The sequence below is a fragment of the Corylus avellana genome, chromosome ca4 (assembly GCF_901000735.1).
Source record: "Corylus avellana chromosome ca4, CavTom2PMs-1.0".
NCBI lineage: Eukaryota > Viridiplantae > Streptophyta > Magnoliopsida > Fagales > Betulaceae > Corylus > Corylus avellana.
In genome coordinates this window covers 18,026,453-18,047,298 of record NC_081544.1, presented here as the reverse complement: position 1 = coordinate 18,047,298, position 20,846 = coordinate 18,026,453, and the positions used below count along the sequence as shown (strand labels likewise).

Genomic DNA, 20,846 nt, shown 5'->3' with positions numbered 1-20,846 from the left:
TGAAGCAATCAATTTTCTTTCTACTATAAAACCAGAAAACCGAGAAAGTTAAGCAACCATGTAAAACCTGCACATCAATTGCTCCATTTTTGTGCAAGCATAAGAAACAACTCATACAGAGACAAGAAGAATAAAGGCAACTCCAAATGGCCGAAAACAGACAAAATGAGGCTCAATTGACAACTTGCTATAACTTACTGTCTATAAATTTTGGAGAAGCTTTCCCATCTCTGCCTCACTTTTCTGTACAAACATACAAACAAATTGTGGGTTGATGACCCCAGACATTGGGGGTTCCAATCTTTCCTTTATACCTGTTCACTTCCCTTGAGAATGTTGTACTTGCAGAGCGGACATGTTGCGTTCATCTTGAGCCATTTCACAATGCATGTACAATGGAAATGATGGTTGCAGGGAAGAGCATGGAGCTCTGCTCCATCCTCATATGGGCTGAGACATATACAACATTCCTGGAAAATAAAAGAAGGCCAAAACGAAGATGTCAAGAAAATTAACTTAGTCTATGAAATAATTTTTTTTGTTGGTTTATAAAGTGTCAATAAAATAAAATTCTATGTGCATTAGCAATTTAACTACTTAAGATAGACGCTTTCAAGTAGATCCCAATTTAATTTCCGGTCCTTCAATTTTTTCTCTACAACGTATGCCGTATAAGATTAGCTTGTTGTATAAGATTAGATTGTTGTAAGTCACTAAAAAGGCAATCTAGGTCCATAATTGGCATAAAGAAGGGATCCATCATACATGACCAACATCCAGGTCCTAACTTGTGCCTTGCTTCAGGCGTCTCAGTACAAATGTCTCAACAATGGTCAAATGAAATGCTTCTAGAAAAACAAAAACTCCTTCACTTCCCCAAAATTAAGCACATCAGATCAAAAGTATCGAAGTGAAATTAAATACTTTGAAGGTAAAAAGGAAAAACCTTCCCAACTGACAGTAGCATTCAACTTACTTCCCTTCATTGTGCACCCATGTGCACATGAACATGTGAATAAGGTTATAGATGTATTTGCATACATATCCAACAAGAAATATGAAGAATGCGAAGATGAACAGAATTTCTGATCAAATATGTAAAAAGGCAACGTTCCACAAAATAAGGTAATAAAATTGTGAAAATAATTATCCTTCTCATGATAAAACAATATAATACCATATAAATTTTCAAAAGACAAAAGAAAAAAGAAAGAAAAAAAAAACACATACCGCATCCTCAGGTAGAAGTGTACGTTCATTTGCCAAGTATCCACTGCTCGTTTCTACAGGAACCATCGACCCTGCACCCCCACTAGGCTTTTCATCATTGCTCAATATTTGAAATCTATATTTTGGAAGGATATTGAGATCTGCTTCTGATGCTCCTTCCTATTTTGTCACAGAAGAGACAACAATACTAAGCAGTTGCAAGAATATGTGACACATATTTTTTTTTTCTGGAAATATGTTACACATATTTGAGTCATAGTTAACAGCTATAACTTCATACCTGTCCTGCAACGGCATAAAGAATTGCAATAATGCATGGCAAGCAGCAACAGAGAGCGATCCCAATCAAACATGCCAAAACAACACAAAAGATGGCAAAGAAGACATCAAATGCCAGGAAAACCACAGCCAACCTGCAAAAATTCAGAATCAGAGATCCTCTGCAGAAAATGTAACATGCAACAGAGAGGATTATGTTACATAAAAATGGATCTATAATTTACCTGGAAGATAGTTTTTCTGTGATAACACACAAGAGTTCTTCTTTAATAGTAAACTGCTATACGATTGCCATACAACTGGATAATGTGGCATTGAAAATCAGCTCCTAAATTAGCACTTGTAAAAAAAATAAAATCAAAGACTGATTTTCACTGTCACGCCATCTCAATTGTATGACAATCTGCTAAATAGGCTTACTCTATTGAAAATCATACTTCCCTTGAAGAACCATAGTGCATTAGAGCAAGATAACTATCATTGTGACAGCTTGGTTGTTTTAGAAATATTAAAAGAAAATTTTATTTGGTACAGGGGATTAAAGCTTTAGATCAAACTATGGGACAATATGAGCTGATGACTCATGCCATTAATTCCAGAAACTTAGCATGTTTATAAACTGAGGTAAAAAGTTAGAAGGAAAATTATATATAATATAGTATGATAACCTACAGAAATAAATAAATAGTGTTTACATAGTATCAGAGTGGTTGAAGCATACCAGTACAAACGCGGAGCAGCTTGCAGAAGGATATTGCCACCAGAGACAACCCAATAAAAGCCAACTATCCACCAGAGAAATGATGCCATTGTATTCACCGATTCACAGCGTTTAGTGACACTAAGCCAATCACAATCAAGTCAGTAAGAGAGGAGCCAATATTTCATAAATCTCCTCATTCAGTTACTGAACAGCATAGAATAACAAATGTAATGGCAGATGATGCAGGAGGCAACAAAGAAAATAAAAGCTAATGTTTATAGCATGGTCTGAGAGATGCTTTGCAGCTTTGTCAGTTACAGCAAGAATAGACATAGTGCCTGATTCAGCACAATCAATCTGAGTATTCATATGAAGGAAAACAGAAGCTACTAGACATCGCCAGCCAATATAAAGTGATCTCAAAAACAGCATTTTTAGATTAGCCAATTCGCAGCTTCATGCCTCAAGGTTCGACCCTTTCTTACTCTACAAATGCTTTACATCAGACATAAGAAAGCGCATTCTAGATCATGCTATCTTCATGCCTACCAAAACGCCCTCTCCAACAAATCACCGTTTCTGCAACTGTCTTATGCATAATCCACATGAGCCAAATAGAGAAAAGACAAGATACCAATATTCCTTAGTAATAGGACAATGCAATAAAGATGATTCCCTGGCTCACCACTAACTTTACAAATACAACAACAACAACCTAGGAAAAAATGTTCTCAGATTTCTAAGACTATTTGCTAGTAAAATCTTGCCAATGCCAATAACCAACCAAAACAGCCACTTTTTCAGCTGCTTTTACCTGCCAACAACTCCCATCTTCCACTTGGTTCTCAACAGTATGTTCTGACCTCAAACTTATAACTTTTCCAAAGTGATCAATCCATTCTATCATCGATTATTATGGTTTCCTACAAAGTGCAAAAGATCTAGGTAAACACCAACGACTCTAATCCTCAACCTTGCACGGCCTAAGGGCCCGTGGTACAATGAAAGTTACTGTTGAACCGCTCCACATCAAATCATCAGAAATTGCATATTTGTCCCACGCAACATAAAAAGTTCAACAAACTAGGTTTTCGATGATGATTGAAGATTACAAAATCCCTCAGACTTAACACAAAGTCCAAACCAAAAAGCTTAATTTAGTTCAATATTCAAATTGAGCCTAAAAATTTCAAATCAAAAATTCAAAATTCAACAAAGAAAACCTCACCTGGAGCGGCCGGGACTCCCCGAGTCCCTGTCCTCTTCGTCGTCGTCCTCGCTAATGTGGGCTTCTTCGTCCACCGCCTGAGACCTACCCCTAGCCGTCCTCCGCGCGTTCCTCCGGCGGAACTCAATCCAGACGAGCACCACGTGCACCGCGCACTGCAGCGCGTAGCCGCAGATCCAGAGTCGAATGGGCGTGTTGGGCCGCTCATTCAGCGTGCAGAGCAGCATCACCACCGAGACCACCACGAAGGCCGTGTTCCACATCATGTCCAGGGCCACCACCGGCTTCGAGTAGCCCCAGTCGGCCCGTCGCTCGTCCAGCTGCCGGGCGGCAGTCTCCCGGACCAGAATGGATGGGCCGCGCCGCCCCGTGGCACGGCCCAGAAGGAGCGCCAGCGTGGCGGGGCGGGGCGAAGACGACTCGGAGTCTCCCTGGCGGGAAAGGAGGAGAGGCGCGTTGGTGTCAGACGCCGCCGCCGCCGCAGAAGCAGCGGTGGAAGAGGAATGCGATGACATTGGTAGAGGCTAGAGAGTCACCGAGAGAGGCATAATCACATAGAAATACAAGTAGAGAGGTTGTCGGGTGTGGGGAGTGTTGTCTAAGACTTTCGACGCTCTTTGTGGACGTTGAATGGTAGATGAGAGAGACGGCTTTTTTTTCCTGATTGACTCGTGGGTTGTTGGTTTTTATATGGCGTCTGTCTGCATACCACGTTGAGCGTTATTTTGAAGATCCACGTGACGTAGGGGTAAGTATTCAGCCCAACATATTTTGCCCCTCCCATATTTCTACCTAACCAAAACCAACCCTAAACGGAAATGTTTAGATAATTCTAGACACTTTTGTAACATTTTTTTATTTTTTATTTTTTAATTCATATATTGGATTATAAAAGTGCTTTTTTTTTTTTCTTCTTCTTTCTATTAGGGAGAAAATTGCATTTTTTACTTCGGTGGTGGTTGTTGCTGATTCAAAGTGGGGATAAGATATATTCACCTTTAATCTGCCACTTTTACTTTTGTTTTGTTTTAAGTCTGTTTTTAAGATCTCCCACTCTTTTTTATTTTCGAATTTTTCCTTGTAACCATTTCTTTATTCAAATAAAAAAATGAAAAACAAAGGAAATGTAAAAGAAAAATATTATATTTAGTAGGTTGATTGCAATATAATTGGAATAAGTGATAATAATAACTAGTTTTAGATTTTTCTTCTTTTTATTTTTATTTTTTTATATACAATCCTTTATTGATTTTAAAGTTAATTTTTATTGTATGATAATTATAAAGCAGTATGCTAAGTAGTATTACTTTAAAATTGGATTGCCTTGAGATTTGAGAACACTGGTAGCTCAAACCGGGATTCAAACAGCACGAGCCACGAGCGCCCAACACATTTTCTTACATAGCTTTCTGCTCAGAAATATAAAAATTACTAAAAAACTCACATGGAATAGTAAATTAGAATATTTTGTAAAAATTGAATGCACAAAAAGAAAATAAAAAATAATAATAATAATAATCGTTGACTTTATAATTCAATAAGTTCCAAAATTAAAATTCTCCAATATCGAAATTATTTTCCATGCAAGCTTCTCATCTGCTAATGACCAAGTGCAGCAAAAGAACACTGCTTCAGATTTATTTTGGGGACTATCAATTATTCTGTAAGGGCACCTGTCCTTCTGACAAATGGATACATGAACAGATTCTACTTGAATATGTTCCCCAAGATCCTGGACGTTTCCTCCAGAAAGTTCATCTGAAAGTTTTATGTACAGCATGCGAAGCCAAGAGCAATGCACATTATTTGATGAAGTAAGATCTTTGCTTCTGGACTCCTCTAAGTTGCCAAAATTTATGGGGCAACAGTAAGCAAACTGAACCTCGTGCTTCTCTTCTCCCAACATAAGAAGAAGCTCATCTTGGTGAACAACCTTTGCTTTTTTACTCTTTTCCTCAACCAAGATCCCTTCAACTGTCCTTTCATCAGTTACCTGCAGCCGTGGCATGAACTTTCTATCTTTTAAGCATGAATCAGATTCACCTTCTGAACTGCATTTCAAAAACTTGTAGTTTGGATTCAAGCTACTTCGAATAAAAGTGTTTGAGGCTCCTGCTTTCACATAATGAGTGGAAGGAATGCAAACTGTCTCATTGTTTGCAGGGTCATCACATTGAATTCCCAATTCAGAATATATTCTTCCTTTAAGAGTAGCCATTTTAGGTCTCTCTCCATGTACAAGTATCACATGCTTTGGGGACAGAAATTTGATAAGATCCATAATCCCTTTGGCATCTGTATGAGGACTGAAAGACAGCTGGTGAATCTGGCAAAATATAAGATATGTTCAGGAGAACTTTAGAGAGTGGGAAAAATACTCAATACAGAAAAAGAAATTTAGTCTTTCTCTGGGTGAGAGAGAGAGAGAGAGAGAGAGAGAGCTCTAGTTTCAGAAAGAGTAAGCACAGTAGAATAATTTTCTTAATTTGTGTTTCTATTCCTCCCTAGTGAACAATAAATTGAACTGGTTACAATGTTCATATGCCTCATAACATTGGCGGAAGCAGGAGTTTCCTTTTTGAAGGCCACACTAAGTTAAATTCACAATCTATGACGAGCAGTATATTGCATTTTTTTTTTTTTTTCTTTTCTTCATTTTTTCTAGTCCATGACATATATGCTAACATGGATTATTATGCGTGCTTCCATGGCATATATAACAATCTTGTACATTATGGATCCTGAAGGCTTATAAATCTCGCTAAATTTACCGCTGTCACTGTGTATGATGATAACAGCTATGTGGAACATAAACAAGTTGTATTGTGATATGGTCGTATTAACGTGACAAATTACAAAGCACATTATACATAAAACTCTCATCTACAAAAATTAGCATAAGAGTAGCAAATTTGTTTGAAACAATGTTGTTTCCCTTAAATTATTTGAGTTTTAAACTATTATCAGTTGTTACATAATGTTGGTGAATGACAAACTGGAATTTTTTGCATGGGAACACAAATTCTGAAACAAGTGGACATGATTTTAACCTTAATAGACAACGTCCAAATTTAAAATAGTATTCAAACAAGTTTTTTTTTTTTTTTTTGGGGGGGGGAGGAGGAGCATGGCCCTCCTTTGAGTCCATATGGCTCCGCCAGTGCTTTATTACCTGCCATATATATACCTTTACGAAAAAATGTATCTCCAGTTCAAAGACTTGACTTCTTACCCAAATAACCATAGGTAAAGATAAACCAATAGGAATAAAGACTTCATAAAATAAGGAAACATGTTAAAAACAAAATGATAAGAGGCAGAAAATATACGAGAGATAGGGAGAGTATTATGAACCTGGCATCGCACATCGAGTTGGGTATCCTTGTCCAGATCAATTTTGGTGGGTTTACCTGACATCAATTTATGTCCTATAGTTCCAGCTGCACAATACCTACAGTAGAAGTGATGCAATGGAGATTAGTAGCATTTTAGTTGTAACTATCAGTTTTGAGTGGGTCCTAAACATGTGCACAGGGTGAGCCCTGCATGTAACACATGCAGGCTCCCAACAGATACTAACCAATAATCGTGCACTTGTCAGAAATTTTATTGTGTGCAAGCATTCATATTCTAACCATTAAGAAAAAAAGGCATTATTGAAAGCCAAAAGGGTCAGTATGTATGTTATTAACATTCATTTTGTTTTTTCCTACAGTTGCATCCCCCATTACTTTTTGAAAGAAGGCCATATCCTACCGTGGGCATCTGCCTGAGAAGTGTCCAGGAGTACCCAAAACTGAGAATCATACTCTTCCCATACTGAAATGGATTCTCAATTCTCATATCTTACATTTCCCACTCAGCAAATCAAACAAGAATATCATAGCTTCTTTGGGATGAGCTGGTTGGTATGCTTAGTTGGTGGAACCTGCCTTGGTGCATTCAGTGCGATTTTAACGTTACCCAGTTTCCCAATGAGTTATCGGGAGAAGCTCGTTTCTGCCCAGCTATGGTGGAGTTCTCTAACTTCATTTATTATCAGGCCTTGATAGACCCCCCTCTTGTTGACATAACTTTACTTAGTCGAATAATTGGGAGTCACCCTCTTGGTCCATAATTGATATCTTGTGCCTAGTTTCCTGGTGTGTCCCAAAGGAGGCTCTTCCTACACTTTGCTCAGATCATTTCCCGATCCTCCTTGACTGTGGTGACTTTCAAAGGGATAGTAGGTACTTCAAATTTGAAAACATGTGGCTAAAGTCTGAGGGATTTGTGGACAGGGTGAAACAATGGTGGGACTCTTATCATTTCCAAGGCTCTTCGAGCTTTACTTTAGCCTGCAAGCTCAAGGCTTTGAAAGTTGATTTAAGGAGATGGAATGAGGAGGTGTTTGGCAATGTAAAGAAGAAGAAAAAAGATCTTTTGGAAAAGTTATGTGTTTTTGACATTGTTGAAGAAGAGAGGGCAATAGGTGTTGAGGAGTTCATGAAGAAGGCAGAAGTTGTAAGCGAGTAGAGAGATCCACTCTCCTGAAGGAGGTGAGTTGGAGGCAAAAATCTTGGGTCTTGTGGTTAAGGGAGGGTGACAAGTTGTAGACTGAATAGTCCAATAGAAGGAAGAACTCCATTGACTCCTTATTTGTTGATGCTACAATTTCTACCAATCGGTTGGAGATCAGGAGCACATTGTCTAGTTTTATAAAAGTTGTACATTGAATAGTTCAATTGGAGGCCATTGTTGGACAACCTTTCTATTGACTATTGGTGATGAGGTTGAGGCTATTTGGTTGGAGATAGATTTTGAGGAAGGGGAGGTGTTGGTCCTGTTGGAGGTCGTGAAAGCTATGAATGGTGACAAGATGATTTGTAATGACTCAGAAAAAAACGTTAGCTACATTTGCGCTATCACCTTAAAATGACTAGACCATTTGAAGGTTTCCTTAAAATTCCTTATAAAGCCTAGTTTCACCTAGTAAGTAAGAAATGTGAAACTTAGCACCTATGTGTTTCTTTCTATAAACCACCTACGCTATGGGTTAGTCATCTCTTCCCAATATGGATGGGGGTTAAACCTCTGACGTTCTCGTCAAAGCTATGTCATGTAGTACTGACAATACCACATGGCATTATTAGGTGGCTCTGATACCATTTGTAACGACCTAGTTAAAAATGCTAGTCACATCTGCGTTATCACCCAAAAATGACTAGTCAATTTGTAGCTTTCTATAGAATTTCTTATAAAGCCTAGTTTCACATAGTAAATAAGTAATGTGAAACTTAACACCCATAAATATCTTTCTATAAACCACTTATTCAATGTGGGCTACTCCTCTCTTCCCAATATGGGACTGGGATGTTACATGTCTGGACTTGATAGTTACTCTATGGGGTTCTTCCAAGCTTGCTGGGTTGTTCTAAAAGAGGACATCATGAAGGTCTTTTGTGATTTCCATGCTAGAGGTAAGTTTGAAAGGAGCCTAAATTCTACTTTTGTCACCCTCATCCCAAAGATTCCAAGGGTTGTTAATCCCAAGAATTTTTGCCTGATTAGTCTAGTGAGTGGTATTTCAAAATTATTGTAAAGATTCTAGCAAACAGGCCAAAGATGGTGTTGAAGAAGATTATTTCTAAGTCATGGAATGCTTTCATCGGAGGTACATAGATCCTAGATCCTATTCTTATTGCCAATGAATACTTTGATAGTAGAATAAGATCAGGAGAGTCGGGTGTTCTTTGCAAAATGGACTTAGAAAATGTTTATTATTATGTTAACTGGTTTTTTTTTTTGTTTTTTTTATTTTTTTGGGGGGGGGGGAGAGGGGGAATGCTACGCATGTATAGCTTATTGTATTTCTTTTGTGCGTTTCTCGATTTTGGTGAACGGCACTCCCACTATTTCTTTGAGTAGCTCCCGTGGCTTGAGACAAGAGGAACCTCTGTGATGCAACGTAACTTAGTGGGCTGCAGCGACAAACAGTAATAAAGAATGGATAGGTATTTCTAGATTATGATTTTTTTTTTTTTTTTAATGTCGGGGAACCTTTCCAAGGCAGGACCTTTCGGACCCACCCCTGTAGAGTAAACCCCGATCCCATGCACCGCACCCTCGGAAGTTTTCCTACACGGAACTGGTTAAATCGCTGGCTTTTCACCAGGGGGTGTAGCCCCAAATGATTGTTTGCACCCATGAAGTGTTGAACCTTGGACCTTGAAGGGACGATACCTCAAAACCAAGGCCTCCACCACTTGGGCCAACCCCTTGGGGTTAATTCTAGATTATGATATTATCAACGAATCTAATAAATCTTCTCTAAAACATTAGATATTCTCTAGGTTTTGAAGGAAAATCATGAAAAAACTCAACTCTGAGTAATTCTTATTAAACAAACTCAATCATAAACAACAATTGCGTTCTAGTGTCTATAAAGTATGTATTTATAGGCCCCCAAACCGTAAACCTAATAAAAGTACGAAACTAAATCGAATTGAAACTCTACGTCGCCTGTCCAAACGGAACTTAAGCCTGTCTGGACAGCCACAGATAAAACATAAAAACACGAAAATAACATAGGCGTCCGGACTGTCTCCGGACGAGGACTCCAGACGAGGCTCTCGGATTTAGGCCCGTTCGGATGGGCTGCAGCAAGGCTTGCTAATCTACATCACTCTGTCTCTTATGTTGTTTGTCATTGTGATGGAGGCTTTGGGTAAGATGATTTCTGTTGCAGTAAATGAGGGTTTGTTGTCTAGCTTCTCTATGAGGACATGGAATATTGGTGGGATTGATACCTTTTACCATCTGTTTGCTGATGATACTTTGATTTTTTGTAGGGAAAACCCAAATCATTTACGTCATCTACGGTACTTGTTCTTATGTTTTGAAGTTGTTTCGGGCTTGAAGATCAATTTGGCTAAGTTGAAATTGGTTCCTATGAGTAATGTTGATAATGTGGATGGGTTTGCTAGTATTATGAATGTGGGGTTTCTTCTTTTCCTTTGAAGTATTCTGGTCTTCCGTTAATGGCCTCCTTTAAAGCCAAACCTATTTGGGACAGTGTTATTGAAAAGATAGAGCATTGGTTGGTTAGTTGAAAAATGATGTATTTGTCTAAGGGTGATAGGGTTACCCTTATTAAGAGCACACTTTCAAATTTGCCTACGTATTTCATGTCCTTCTTCCCTCTCCTGGTAGGTGTTGTAACCGTATTGAGAAGTTTCAGCGAAATTTCTTATGGGGTGAGTTAGGCAAAGAGTTCAAATAGCACCTAGTAAGCTAGTCCAAGGTTTGTTCTTCGATCTCTAAGGGAGGGTTGGGGTTTGGAACTTGTTGATGTTCGCTCATGCTCTTTTAGTAAAATGGCTATGGCACAGTATGCATGAGAGATAGGCTTGGTACAGAGTTGTGGTGGATTCTAAATTTGGTAGTTCGTGGAGTAGGTGGTGTTCTAATGAGTCTCTTGAGGCATATGGGGTGGAGTTATTGAAGAATATTAGGAGAGTTTGGGAGAAGTTTTCAAGTCAAACCAAATTTAAGGTGGAAGATGGCTCCAAGGTTAGATTCCAGCATGATCTATAGTGTCGGGGGAAGTCTTTCAAGATTTATATGGTATTGCTTGCGTGAAGGATGCTTCTGTAGCAGCTTATTGGAGATTTATGGTGGCTCCAATCAATAAAATGTAAGCTTTACTAGGGCAGCTCATGATTGGGAGGTTGATGTTAGATCCTTCTATAGTGGCCTGGTTAGTAATGATGGCTTTCTTTTCCCTTGAAAGAATGTTTGGCGGACTAAGGTTCCTTTGGCCTTTTTTGCTTGGTTGACAGCCTCAGGAAAGATGATTTCCATAACAATCTTAGAAAGTGACATGTCATTGTGGTCGATAGATGCTAAATGTGTAAAAGGAATAGGGAGACCATGGACCATCTTCTTCTCCATTGTAAGGTTGCTTGTGCCTTATGAAATATTTTCTTTAGTCGATTTGGGCTGTCTTGTGTTATGCCTAGACAAGTAGTTGACTTGAATGCTTGTTGGTGGATTGTTGGCAAGACTTGAAGTGCTGCTGTGTGAAGGGTGATACCTTCGTACCTTTTGTAGTGTTTACGGGAAAAAAGGAATTACATAAGTTTTGAGGACTGTGAGAAGACATTAGAAGAGCTTAAGTCTTTATACTTCATTACTTTGTATCTTTGGACAGCTGCTTTTGTTTCTCCTTTAGTAATTAGTTGTTATGATTTTTTTTTTTTTCCCCTTTTTAACTAGGTGTTTTCTATGGTATATTTTCTGTGTACCTGAGGGCGCCTTACACTTTTAATGATATCTCAATTACTTATAAAAATAAAAAATAAAAATAAAAACTTCTAAAGTCAGATAAGAGGTTAATGGCGTGCATCGCTTATGAGAAGAGAGATGCAAATGAGTGGGTTTTAGCTGATTGGCAGATGCCATTTTGAGAGACTATTAATCCAAGAATTTTCAAACCAAGACAATAGGCATGTGCAATTTGTTACATCTTCTGATGCACCTAAAAACAGTATAAACGGCCCAATAAAACTATAGAAGTAGAATGGGCATCTGAACCAGATATTGTGTTTTTCATTTGAACTTTTGGATATCATTATATATTTACCAGGTGTCCCACATCAAATAATTCCTTGCCAGTGTACTGGAGAGTTTGAAGTGGGATTGTAAGAATAATAACTTTGTTCCAAACTATGTAAAATCATTCTTAATTCAATAAGACAAGTAAGAAGGATGGTACCCTGGCAATGTCACAAGATTCATTTCAGATGGAGACCACTGCTTAAAAACCTCAAGAGAAAAACCGCCACTGATCCAACCAGGTGTAGCAAAAAGAACACAAGGTCCAGGAGCAGCTATCATAGAACGGTCAAAATTGAGAACTGCAACATCCAAACACAATCAGCAAGACACAGAACCTATCAAAGAATTAACCATCATTGCACTGTATTATTTCCCATATCAATCATTTTTAGCTTCAATTTAGATTGGGATATGCTTTGTAAAAGTGACTCAATAGAACTAAACTAGACAAAAAAGATGCTTATTTGCATATCATATTGATTCACCTAAAAATTAAAAATTAAAAGAGATTTTGTCAAATGATTTTCGAATGTTTTATATAAATTTTATATTATATGAAAGAAAGCTAGCATCCTATAACAGTTGTGACGATCCTGGAACATGCTATCTACATGTGCGAGATTATCCAAAAATACTTGTCATAATTAGGACTCCCATATCTACTTCTATAGCCCAAGACCTAGTATATGCCCAATGTGGGACTTAGTACACATTCACACAATATCCTCACAATCTACATTTATACAGTGATGGGGCACCACAATCTCTCTCATTTGAATCCCTAACATCCTCCTTGTTAGGGGGATCCTCATTGCTCTACATTTCCCCATAGTCACATGGACTTTATCAAGTTAGCTCTAATACCATTTGTCATGACCACAATACCCAAAAAAAAAAAAAAAAACTAGTCATGATTAAGGCTTCTCATGTCTACTTGTATAGCTCATATCAACTGAGCTTATACCTGATGTGGGACTTAGTACATATCCGTCAACACACAATCTACATCTACCTAGTCACAAGGTACAAACTATTTAATAAAGCTCAATAAATTAAATGATATAGAAGAGTATTGCTTCATACCATCATTATCTATACAAATACCATGACATGAGACTGGTTTTTTGATCTCTGTAAACAATTCTGATCTGGAAAACTGGAGGGTAGGGGTGGAAACATGAATACAAGCAAGGACTTAGGCAATTTAAATATTTAGTCTAGATAGCAAGCATTCTCACAATGCTAGTGTGGAAATGAAAATTACAATCTGTGTTTGTAGAGAGAGGAATTTACCACAAAGGGATACAATATATTTGTATCTGCCTTTTTAAACAAACCAAAGAGTATTTATAATTTTTTTTCTAAAGCTTTTATTTGGTAAATTTAAAAAGAAAAATCCATGAGTGTGATTTATTAATCACAGAAAAAAAGAGTCTCATGAGAAAATGAAATATGTCATGCTAATTGTGATTTTATCATGAAAAAAGTAGCAAGCACAAATAAAAATCATAGAAAGGTGTTTGGAAGAGAGTAGGGGAGAATTATTGAAGTAGGAATGCGATCAGATGGAAGAAAAAAAATTTATAAATAGAAAGTTTTAATTTGAAATGCTGATATGTTTGTATTAATGGAATAAGAATGCACTTTTTAAGTAGCAGAGAAAAAGACCCAGTTCATAGCAACCAATTTAAGAATAACCAATCACACTAAAGATGCCATAGGATAAGAATATGCCCTTTCAATATGAAATAATTTCTGGAATTGGAAGCAGGCATCTTAGCAATAGCAAGATGCCTAAGAATGAAAAACAAGTAAATGATTTTGAACATACAACACAAGAAGTGAATTTCTTTTAGCAAACATCATTAACCATGAAAGGGATGGAGGATGTAACCCACAAAGTTAAAACTGGAAACCTAGTAGCTGTGGTAAGAATATATCAAAGAAGTTTATAAGTTGCAAATGATCAGAGTGGGAGAAAGCTTATAATCGCATTTGTCAAATTGCCACGGACATGAGGAGTAGACTTATAGATATTATAGGATACACTATTACATTATGATAGATGGGCCCTGGTTTGAAGTACAAGTCATATATATATATATATATATATATGTGTGTGTGTGTGTGTGTGTGTGTGTGTGTGTGTGCGTGTGCGTATATATGAAGTATTCCACCAGTTGACTGAAGACTTGATTATTGGTTTTATGGACAAGTCCAGCATGGAAGAGAATTGGAGCCAGTTGGACAGGAACCTTCTGAAAATGCAGTGCACTATGGTAATTAAGGAACTAGAAGAATAAAGAGGCTGTACAAGCACCCCAAACCAAGCGTTGCCTAATGAAGGTCTTCCCCGAAACCCCAAGTAACTAGAAGAGGAATGTTTTGTTAGTAGCAACAAGAAAGTGTTTGTAGCCTTAGCAATGTAAACAATAAAAATCATCCGAGCAACAGGATCATGTACACAAATATGAGAATTTCTATCTTGTTGAAGATCTAGCATTCTACCTGAAAACTTAAATGAATAGCCATCGGCATTGCTACATATAATTCCTTCAACAACAAAAATTAATAAACACAAACATAATTCTTAAAAAAATAAAAAATAATTCTATGAATTCATGAGGTGTTTAATTTCCCAAGGAATCTAACGGGTAAAACTTCTAGAAAGGGCCGGCAAATAAATTCTCACTTGTCTTTTCACTAGTTCTTGTACCAGTATAAAGGAAAAATGTAGAATGAATTAGATACCTTAGCAAGTAAGAGCTTTGGCACAGGACAATTGCAGTTTATTAAAATGATTAGATTAAAACTATGGTTGAAGTACCTTCCAGGAATTCAATTATAGTTAGCAATTCAATTTAGAAAAGGAGCAGTTGTCCCTCGATTTTGCTGCTAAAAATGAAATGGAAAACATGATCTATTCATCTAACAGAACTCAATCTCTCCTCATGGATGCAAAAGTAATTAAAGCATAAAATGTGGAATTATGTCTTCAAATTGCTATTATAGCTGTTAAACATGCATCTTAACATTCTGAGAGGTTGTAACAAGAAGATTAGGGAGCCTTGCTGTAGAATATCTTATGAATTAATCTTGTTAAAAAAAGGCAACGGCTACTAGCAGATTCAGAAGCTTCAGAAAACCTTTAGCTCAATAATATTTTTCCTTTTCCTGTGAAAATATATCAGAGGGTACTGCAACTCCAAATTCTACCGAACAATTTTAAACTTTATCCTCCATCCCTCAAAAAATTAAGAGAAAGAAATGTTGACATACCATGCTTAAAATCAAATGCATTACGTGTGGAGTATGTCTCTTTGACCTTCTGGCTGGTCCAACTGATAAGCATTTGATAATATGTATTGGCTTGCATGGTTAGACCTAAACGAACAAATAGCCATATCACTAATTCAGGGGAAACACTACAAGGAAGAGAGCAGTTGAATAACAAATTTGGCACATTAGTAATTTCTAGTTTGAGTCAAAAAGATTAGTGAACGTCTAACTTCAGACAAAAAGATTCTAGATTTAGATCAAAGATGATCGAAAGATCATGAAGATTCGACAACTGACAACTTGCAGTGAAAATGACTTAATAATTCATACAATGCAGAAACACTACATGATATCAAGAGAATAACAATAGAAATCCAAAAATCTATTCCCTATTATTGTCTAAGGCATGCACCCCATAATCTGCTGTTGTTAAAACAACATATGCAAGCCACAGATACAAGATTAAAAAAAAAAAAAACTAAGATACTTTTAAAAGAAATCATAATCTGGATTACATTTTCCATGTATTATCTGCAGGCCACCTAATTGTCTCATTTTTTTTTAAAGTTCAAATTTGTTGGTAAAAGTATGAAACAAAACAAAACAACATGGAACAAAACTTGTGTTAGAAGAGCATATTAGGGTTAATATGTTATATGGGTATTTTGGTCTTTGTATTCAATGTTACCATATATGTGTGTGTGTGTGTGTGTGTGTGTGTGTGTGAGAGAGAGAGAGAGGAGAGAGGCTACATGAAATATAAAGCCTCTTCTTCTGTTTTCTTTCCATGCAAACCCTTTAATATGGTATCAGAGCCATAACTATGACGGCATCTGATTACTCTCTACCCACCTTGCTTCTTCCTCCCATCATATTTCTTTTTTTTGTGTTTTTCCCTCTCTATGTTTTATTCTTTCTAATCACTGCTCTCAGCTAAGTTATGAGCGTACTTGTGCGTGGGAGCTTGTTCCATTACCGCCTGCTAAAAACACTGTTGGTTGCAAATGGGTATACACGGCTAAGTTTAATCGTGATGGGTCAGTTGAACGGTTGAAAACATGTTTGTTTGCTAAGGGTTATACACAGACATATGGTATTGATTATGATGAGACGTTTTCTCCAGTTGCCAAAATCTCTTCCGCTCGTATTCTTATTTCTTTGGCTGCTAATCTTGATTGGCCCTTATTTCAATTGGATGTCAAAAATGCCTTTTTACATGGGGATTTACATGAGGAAGTTTATATGAAGCAACCACCTGGGTTTGTTGCTAGGGGGTGTATCAAGGTTGCGTCTGTAAGTTAAAAAAGGCTTTGTATGAAAACTTCCAGCTAGCTGATATGTTTACAAAATCCTTGTGTCGAAAGAAATTAGAGTTTATTTGCTCCAAGTTGGGCTTATATGATATATATATGGCTTGAGGGGGAGTGGTAGAAGAGCGTATTAGGGTTAATATGTTATATGGGTATTTTGGTCTTTGTATTCAATGTTACAATATATATTAGGTGGTTTGGTGATACAAGGGAGTAGCTTAGGTGGGCCTATGGAAGTGGGGATGTTCTTGGCAAGTGTTTCGGAGAATAGGTGGTGGGTAATCAAATTCTGTATCGGGTGGTAGGTGGCCAACAAATTACAAGATCCACGTTGAAATTAAATTCTTGTAACTCTTTGGAGCTTTGGAGAATATGGTGGGGGAAGGAGGTTTAGAGGGTTGGAATTTAGAAGGATTGAAGGTACACTATGTGAATGGAAATGCGTTTGATCCATCTTTGGCCACGGTGTCTTGTTCGGTTGAGGAGAGTATGGGAAATGAGATGCTGGATATTCAACCACTTGAATTAGTTGGGGAACAAAGAGAGTCTTATTCAGTGACTTCTAATTGAGTGGTTGAGGGTCAAAAGTTTTTGAAAGGTAGTCATAATGTCATGTGAAGGTTTTGAGGATCAATTGATGGTGTTGTTCATTGTGATTGAAGCTAGTTGGCATCAAAATGGTGTGGGTAGTGTTCTAGATTTGAGTGGGAAGACAAATTTAATAAAGGAAACTGTGAATTAAAGAGATTGATGTGTTTACTGAATTATGATATCACGGGAGGTCATTCTCATATAGTGGCAGGGAAGGGGAGGGGTGGTAAATGTTCATTATGAAACTTAAGATTGTAACATGGAATGTGAGAGGCCTGAATGATGAGGAGAAAATTTGAGGACTAGAGGGTTACTAAGGGATTCAGAAGAAGATATTGTTTGTTTGCAAGAGACAAAAATGGAGGTTATTACTAGGGAGGCGGCTCGTAGTTTGTGGGGGTAGCAATAACATGGATTGGTCTTATTTGGGTTTGAGAGGGGCGTTAGGAGATATTTTGTTAATGTGGGATAGGTGGGTGGTAGAGAAGATTGAGGACTATGTGGACAATTTTGTGGTAGCATATTCTTTCAGATGCGTTACTGAGAATTTTGAATGGGCATTTGCATGTGTAAATAGTCCAAATGATGATGGATGTCTTTGGGATGAATTGGTTGGAACTATTTTTTCCCTTCTTAAACTCTTCCATCAGTTCATGTATTCTAGATGATCCCCAAGAATACCTAATACCCAAACAAATTACTGCAAGGCTAAAAGTATGGCTTAGTACACCCATTCCATTGTTCAGAGAGTCGTTTATTATTCCCTTCCCAAATGATCATGACCATGTCTATACCTGAAAAATCATTTATCCCAGAAACAACTCTTTCAATAAAACTTGGCTCAATTCAATCTGTATTGTGATTTTGATAAATATGAAACTCAATTAGATATGGCAATTGAGAATAGCTCCACATAAGTTAAGCAACTTCTATGGGAGGTGTAATGGTTTAGAGTTCAAACATAGTTGAGACAGACTAAAACTCTACTAATATTTAAGGTTATTAGCTTCAGTTGATTTCCAGCATTAAGGGTCCATTTAAAAGCAAGGGGGAAAAAAAGAACCAAAAAAAGGCTACATATTTGAACTGTGCAAATATATTCCCAAAATTTAATTAAAAAAAGAGAGAGAGAGAGAGAGAGAGAGAGAGAGAAAGAAAAAGAATTATGCCCGTCAGTATGTCTCGTTAAACATTAGCACATGGACACACATACAGATCTAAATACAAAGATGGTAGCATTAATACATACATATACAAGTAGACACATTGACCCAAAACCACAAATTGATATTCTTTTATTATAGCTGCATCAATTATTTTATAGCTGCGTCTCAATTTAAAATGGGTCTTACCAAGCATACATTGAGAGCAAGAAAATTAGGACAAGTAGAAAAAAAGAGTGATCAATTTTTGGTAAAAAGAAATGCTATAAAACAAGATACTCCTATAGAAAAATTGTAGAGAATGATGTGGCAGCATGCGCCTCATGCCAAATGCATGGTAGGTGGGTCATGTGCAACATGTGCCTTGACAATAGAACTACACATCATTCTTTTAAGGATATTTGTAAGATTCTTATGTAAGAACAACATTTTCCTTTGCTAAAAACATAAAAAGATTGGACAACAGACATATACAAAGAAGAAAAAAATTTTTAATAGTATGTGTTAGAAGTCTTAAGAAGTTTTTTTTTTTTTTTTTTTGATAAGTAATATTTTATATCAAAAGCGCAGAGGGGCACAACCCTAGTACACAGGAAGTATACAAGGGAAACGACTAACTAGAAGAAGAGAAAAGAACAAGAAAATCAAGAAAGCTAATAACTAAAGGAGCGAGCCAAGCCGCTGTCCATGAGTAGAGGGTATGGAAAAAGAAGGCCGTGAGTTCCTCCAAGGATCGCTCGGAATCCTGAAAGCATCTCTCATTCCTTTCTAACCATAGGCACCACACAATGCATTGAGGAACCATTTTCCAAACAACGCCACTCTTGGAGCGACCTCCTGACCACCAACAAGCAAATAATCCCTCCACCTTCTTAGGCATGACCCAAGACAATCCAAAACGGCTGAATATAGCGTACCATAAGGATCGAGCGATCTCACAGTGAAGGAACAAATGATCAATAGACTCCCCATCATTTTTGCACAAATAACATCTATTGATTATGATAAAATTCCTTTTTCTGAGATTATCAAGAGTGAGAATCTTCCCTAGCACCGCCGTCCAAGTAAGGAAAGCCACTCTCGAAGGTGCCTTGGTACCCCAAATACTCTTCCAAGGAAAAGGATCAGCCTCTTTACTTACCAAGACATCATAGAAAGATCTAACATCAAACTTCCCTTTTCTAGACGGGATCCACCAAATTCTGTCCTCCCCTCCCCTTCTCATTCTCTGGGAATATAACAGAGTATAGAACGAGGCTAACACTTCCAATTCCCAATCGTGAACCGACCGAAAGAAACTAACATTCCATTGGCGGGTTCCACCCATAATCTCCAAATTGTCGGCAATGGATGCATCTTTAGCATTAGCTATATTGTGAAGGCCTGGGAAAGATTCCTTCAGCGTTATATCTCCACACCAAACATCATCCCAAAATCTTATATGAGACCCATCTCCTGGATCAAATTTAATATGTTTAGAGAACAAACGCCACCCCCTCCTAATGTGCCTCCAAAGACCCACCCCATGCGGGCCGGGAGTGTCGACCGAATGCCATCCACCCCACTCAGAACCAAACTTTGCATCCACTACAATTCTCCACCAAGCCTCTCTCTCATGCACATAACGCCATAGCCATTTCCCTAATAGAGCTTGATTAAAGACTCTCAATTTCCTGATCCCTAAACCACCTTTAGAGATAGGAGAGCATACCTTGTCCCACTTGACCAAATGGTACTTGAACTCTTCGTTGAGACCACCCCAAAAAAAGTCACGTTGAAGCTTCTCAATTCGCTTGGCCACTGAAGCAGGTATAGGAAAGAGAGATAATAAATAAGTAGGAAGGTTAGAGAGTGTGCTCTTGATTAAAGTGACCCTTCCTCCTTTAGAAAGGTATAACCTTTTCCAACTAGCCAACTTACGCTCAACCTTTTCCAACGTATCATCCCAATTGTTTTTGGCCTTAAACCGGGCGCCCAAAGGAAGCCCTAGATATTTCAAAGGCAGGGACGCTATACCACAGCCCAAAACTCCTGCCAATTCTTCCATAATAGCCACCTCACCTACCGGAACCAAGGCTGATTTAGCCATATTCACCTTCATACCTGAAAGAGCTTCAAAACAAATGAGAAGAGCTTTAATAGAGCGAATTTGGTCCCTATTTGCCCCACAAAAGACCAACGTGTCATCTGCAAATAAAAGATGAGAGATGGTGACCCTCTCAGACAAATTGGCTCCCACAGAAAATCCCGAGATACGGCCATTATCAATGGCGGCAGCAATCATCCTGCTAAACACCTCCATAATAATGACAAACAAGAAGGGAGACAATGGATCCCCCTGCCTTACCCCTCGAGAACTTCTGAAGGACCCTGAGGGAGTACCATTGATCAATACAGAAAAGCGTGCAGTCGAAATACATCGTTCAATCCATGAACACCATTTCTCCCCGAAACCACATCGCCTG

General features: G+C 37.8%; 1 protein-coding gene across 1 annotated transcript in view; it reads right to left on the bottom strand.

Annotated features, from left to right (window-relative positions):
* Window positions 1-20,846, bottom strand: part of LOC132178155 (cleavage and polyadenylation specificity factor subunit 3-II) — a gene marked incomplete in the record, with an annotated part of 33,451 nt that continues 12,605 nt past the window's right edge. The window contains 9 exon segments of the mRNA XM_059590610.1: window positions 1-470; window positions 1,231-1,389; window positions 1,511-1,643; window positions 2,231-2,350; window positions 3,441-3,964; window positions 4,978-5,766; window positions 6,795-6,891; window positions 12,196-12,337; window positions 15,318-15,422. Of these exon segments, the coding sequence (XP_059446593.1) occupies window positions 309-470; window positions 1,231-1,389; window positions 1,511-1,643; window positions 2,231-2,350; window positions 3,441-3,964; window positions 4,978-5,766; window positions 6,795-6,891; window positions 12,196-12,337; window positions 15,318-15,422 (2,231 nt within the window).